General features: G+C 43.2%; 1 protein-coding gene across 1 annotated transcript in view; it reads right to left on the bottom strand.

Moving 5' to 3' along the window:
• Positions 1–447: 447 nt before the first annotated feature.
• Positions 448–5,303, bottom strand: part of EHF (ETS homologous factor) — a 68,718-nt gene continuing 63,862 nt past the window's right edge. The window contains exons 6-8 of the mRNA XM_044680962.1: positions 3,204–3,288; positions 1,344–1,539; positions 448–725 (exon numbers count right to left, since the gene is read on the bottom strand). Of these exons, the coding sequence (XP_044536897.1) occupies positions 626–725; positions 1,344–1,539; positions 3,204–3,288 (381 nt within the window). The 3' untranslated portion in view covers positions 448–625. The remainder of the gene's footprint in view (positions 726–1,343; positions 1,540–3,203; positions 3,289–5,303) is intronic.

Here is a 5,303-nt window from a genome sequence, read left to right as displayed (position 1 = left end):
CTGATCACACAGAGATCAAGTCCGGTCTCCCAGCATCCTTCAGGCTCATCACCTTTGATCCAGTAGGTCCCCAGAAAACCAGAGCTATGTTATTGGAATCCAGTCCATCTGTTGTGTCCATCTCTCCCAAGAAGGACACTTGGCATCCTCATGCACAGAGAACACATCACCTTATTCTAAGTTATCTTGCATTTAAAAAAAGAAAAAAAAACATTTAATGCCCTCCGATCTCTTTTTCGTTTCTGTTTTTTTTCATCCTTTAGGCAGGTAGCAAAAGGTGGAGAACCACATTATTCTTGCAATGGAAATTAACTTCACAACAGAGGCAAAAACTGATCACTACCACATTCAGTATCATATTTCACAGAAAACTGTGTACGTTTTTTCCCCAGACAGGACATACTTCAAAGTAACAAAATAATTTTAACAACTGTAGTGTTCCTTCTTCCCATGAGACGTAGATTGTTTTTCCCTTATGGTGCATAAATAGGAGAAAAGTAGTCTTTGAATATTTACGTCCAGAGGTTCTTGGCTTATTGTAGTTGATGTGTGTGTGGGATGTGTGTGTGTGTGCGTGTATGTGTGTATGGTGTGTGTGGGTTTTTTGACTTATGTTCTGACAGCCCTAATTTTCATTTTCTCTCCATCCCCGGGCGTTCTTCCCAAATTTATATACCAATCTCCGTCCATCCACACGTTCCAGGATTTCTCGTTTATAATAATATCTGTAAAGAGAAAAATATCCAGAAAGATTGGTTAGGTCTGAATTGGTGAAACACGTGAGCATGGAAGACAAGAGTGTAAGTAGGGTGAGAGCAGTTGGCACTTTGGGACTTGGGACATCAAAATTTGAGGGAGATGAAACTACTTTCAGTCCTTCGGCAATTAAGCAAATAAAAGAACTTGGCACCTTCACGGACGGAGAGCAACTCTCTCACCTGTCGTCCCCCCCCCAACCAGTGCATAGAAGCCATGAGGCAGTTTCCCAAGGTCTCTCTAGCTGCCCCCTCTCCAATTCATATATCAAGGACAAGTTCTTAGCCTCTCCTTCTGCTGAGGGCATCCTTGAAGCCACTTGCCCCAAGAGACAACATTATAAGGACCTTCGAGATCATCTAGCCCAACTCCCTCATTTAACAAATGGAGAAACTGAGACAGGGAGAGGAAAGAGGACTTTCTGGAGGTCAAACCAGTCCTACTACTACTCCACCAAGGTGGGTAGGAATTGGAATCGAGGCTCTCTCACTCCAGATTCAGCCCTCCCTCCAGGTCTCTGGGCTAGCTATGACTTTGTAAGTGGTCATTCAGTTTTCACGGCACTCTAGGTCTCTGAAATTGTTTACCTCATAGCTCGGCTGAGTTTTTCATAGGTCATACTACTATTGTTCTTCTTCTTTCCCCAGAGCTGAGCTACTGCCTCTGATTTCAAGAACCTGAAGATGCCCTCAGATCGGTCTTCCCACTTTATCAAGCCTGGGTTCTTTTCTGGGTTCAGTAGAATATCTCGGATGAACTCCCACAAGTGAGTCCCTCGAGGGTCTAAAGAAGAAAGCAGAGATAATTCATCACCATCGAGGGAAGGAATGTTGGCTGAGGACTGAAAAATGGACTGGAAGACCACATAGTAAACTCATCAAGTCACTTCTACATTCCAGTTTATGCTTCTATTGACACTCCTCTCACCCACTGGTCCCCAAGCCCATGTCCATGACTTCATATATGTGTCAGCACAGAGGAGAGCCAAATCTACCTCCTCCATCTTGAACCTTGAAAACAAACATCTCTTTCCTGAAGGTATAAGTGTCTTAAGGAAAGAGGGAGGAAGGAAAGAGAGAGACAACAGAGAAAAAGCGAGAGAGACTGTCCATGCCCAAATCCCACTTCATGCCATCCTCTTAGAGAGTTTCCAAGAAAGGAACCCCAATGCCATTAAAATGCCAACTCCTTAAGGGCAGAGACCATCTTTGCATTTCTTCTTACTCCCAATACTTTCAAGGATGCTTAATAAATGATGATTGATTGGTTGATAGTGAACCCTAATAAATACTTCTTGACTGACTAACTCTGGATGCCCAGAAAGTCTCACTGGCTGGATAACTTCCTTAAAAGTCAACATGGCAAAGTATATGGGAAAGCCAATGATGATTAGCTATGGGAAAGGACCAGTTGGCCCCCAAATGTCACCTCACACAAGGTGGGAACCTGGGAGCATCGAGGGAGCAGTATTGACTAGAAGATGGAAGGGAAGGGTTTCAAGAAAAGGATGGGAACAAATACTTATATAAAAAAATATTTCTCTAGTATCTACCATGTTCTGGGCACTGTGCACACAAATGCCAGAGGGAAACAGTCCTTGTTTCAAGGTGTTCCTATTCTCCTTCTTTCCTAAAGACAGAAATACCAGAGGGAAATAGTCCTTGTTTCAAGATGTTCCTATTCTGCTGGGCATGGTCCTTTTGGTCTAGAAGGGGGCTAAGATAAACATGGCTAAGGGCGATACACTCTTCTATGACTCCTTCTTCTTCTATGACTTCTATGACTTAGAGCAGTAAGGAACAGTCTCATTTGGACCATTCACATCAGACATCCATGTATATCAGTAGCATCTGAGCTGGGCTTTAGAAGACAGGTAAGGATTCAACAGGTGAAAGAGGAAGGGAAGACAGAGAAATCAAGGCAAACAAAAGCAAGGAAGCCTGAAAGATCAGGTCCATTAGGGGAATAGAAAGTGGTCCAATTCAGCAAGGGTAATTGATCCAAACTAGGTCAGGTAATGTCATCCTGTAGACTTTTTTTTTTTTTATCCTTACCTTCTGTCTTAGAATCAATACATCTATAAAATGAAGGGGTTGAAAGGGCAGCTAGGTGGCTCAGTAGATGGGGAGCCACACCTAGAGATGGGAGGTCCTGGATTCAAATCTCATCTCAGATACTTCCTAGCTGGGTGACCCTGGGCAGGTCACAGAATTCTAAGTATCAGTTCCAAGGCAGAAGAGCAGTAAGGGCTAGGCAATTGGGGTTAAGTGACTTGCCCAGGGTCACCCAGCTAGGAAGTATCTGAGGCCAGACTTGAACCGAGGTCCTCTTATTTTCACCTCTGGCTCTCTATCCACTGTGCTACCTACCTGTCCTTCTGTAAAGGGTTTTAAATGCTGGTCAGAGGAATCTGGCCTTGACTCCTGGGTCACACAGGGACCACTTACTGTGTTTTTTGGTGTGAGATTTGGCTGGGTGCTCTTGCTCCTTTTTTAAATCAGATGAATCTGCTGAGGAAGAACAAAGAATACACTCAGGTTACATACTTTCCATTATTCCTTTTCATTTAAATAATACAAAAATGCAAATAAATGCCTGTTATAAAGAGAGATGCCTTTCAAACTGAGACAGATCCCTATTTTATTTTATTTTATTTTTTTGGCATGCAAAGTTATATTTTAATCAGCCTGACAAAGGAACCATTGATGAGATCTGGGTAACTACAGAAACATATAGATTAGTTTAACAAAGGAATGAGTCATTGTGGGCCTTGTGCCTGTCACTAAGGGGGGGAATAAAAGACAACCAAGGCACACAAATCAAGTTAAAACTGTAAAATGGAGAGGAGCTTGTCTTCGAGGTATCGTATGAGTTGTTGGTGGGACTTGATATTGTGGGGATATTTAGGGAGCCCAAGACAAAGAATGAGCATAACTACCTCAGTGCCAAACTCCACCCCTTTCCAACCCAGTTTCACAGAGCAGAGCCTCAAATCAAGAATAATCCCTAAACACAAGCCAGTCCTAGCAAGAAAAGTGACATGAAGGAAAGACTGCTAAGCCTTGGAGTCAGAGGAACTGGATTTGAACCACTCTGTGACCTTGAGGAATTCTCTTTGGCTCTCTGGGTCTCAGTTACCTCTTTTCTAAAATGTGGGGCAGTGGGGTGGCTCAATGGATTGAGAATTAAGCCTAGAAATAGGAGGTCCTAGGTTCAAATCTGGCCTCAGACAATTTCCTAGCTGTGTGACCCTGGGCAAGTCACTTACCCCAGACTGCTTACCCCTCACTGCTCTTCTGCCTTAGAACCGATACATGCTATTGATTCTAAGATGGAAGGTAAAGAGTTAAAAAAAAAAAAGCATTATCCTAATTGCTCAGATCTTCTAGTTTTTCATCTATCTCATCTCCTTTGCTCTTCATGAGAAGGTCAGTGTTATTATTACTCCCTCACAGGTGCAGAAACCAAGGCTCAATAAGGTTATTACTCACCTAAGGTGACAAAGCTAATAAGAATCTAAGGAAGGATCCAAACTCTGGATCCTCTTTTTCTCTGCTTTCCTACAGAATTCAGTCCTGTACCAAGTGCTCCCCAGATGTCTCATTAGAGCATTGAGGGGACCTCGGGGTCTTGAAGGCCATGCCAACCTGAAGGAGCACAAGTTCAAGGGGGGCTCTGTGCCGCGTGTCGGTCATCAGGGCTCAGTCAAGTTAAGTTGAGAGGGTCAGCTAGCTGCTGGACCACAGCAACTCAAGAAGAACAAGTTACTAAGACATAGCCTGGGGCCATGTTTATGTCAGTGACGTTGGCCTCCTTTGGGTTCCCCACACAAGGTATCCCATCTCCAGACTATGAGCATTCTCATTGCTGGAATTCTCTCCTGCCTCATCTCTGCCTCCTGGCTTCCATGGCTTCACTCAAGACCCAACTAAAATCTTACCTCCAACTAGAAGCCTTTTCTAGTCATCCTTAAGGCTAGTGGCTTCCTCCTGGTGCCTACGTCCAGTTTCTCCTGTCTCTGTCTAGTTTATACACACTTGTCTGCAAGTTGCCTTCACTAGACTGTAAGCTCCTGGAGGGCAGGGATTGTCTTTAGATTCATTTTGGTTTTGCCCCCTTTTCTGTATTTCCATTCCTTAACACAGTGCCTGGTATTTGGTAGGGACTTAATATATGTTTATCAATTTGACTTGAGGGGTAGAGCTCTGGGATTGGGAGACTGCAGGGAATTCTAGCCCATACAGAAACCTAGCTCTTTTGACATATAAGCAAAAATGGATAGCTAGGTGGCTTGGTAAATACAGAGCCAGGCCTAGAGATGGGAGGAACTGGGTTCAAATCTAGCCTTATATACTTCCTACCTATGCAAGCCTGGACAAGTCACTTAATCCTCATTGCCTAGCCTTTATTACTCTTCTGCATTAGAATCAGTATTGATTATAAAACAGAAAATAAGAGGAGAGAAAGAAAGAAAGAAAGAAAGAAAGAAAGAAAGAAAGAAAGAAAGAAAGAAAGAAAGAAAGAAAGAAAGAAAGAAAGAAAGAAAG

Source organism: Gracilinanus agilis, chromosome 6 (assembly GCF_016433145.1).
Source record: "Gracilinanus agilis isolate LMUSP501 chromosome 6, AgileGrace, whole genome shotgun sequence".
In the NCBI taxonomy this organism is placed as follows: domain Eukaryota; kingdom Metazoa; phylum Chordata; class Mammalia; order Didelphimorphia; family Didelphidae; genus Gracilinanus; species Gracilinanus agilis.
This window is presented reverse-complemented; position numbering and strand designations above follow the sequence as displayed.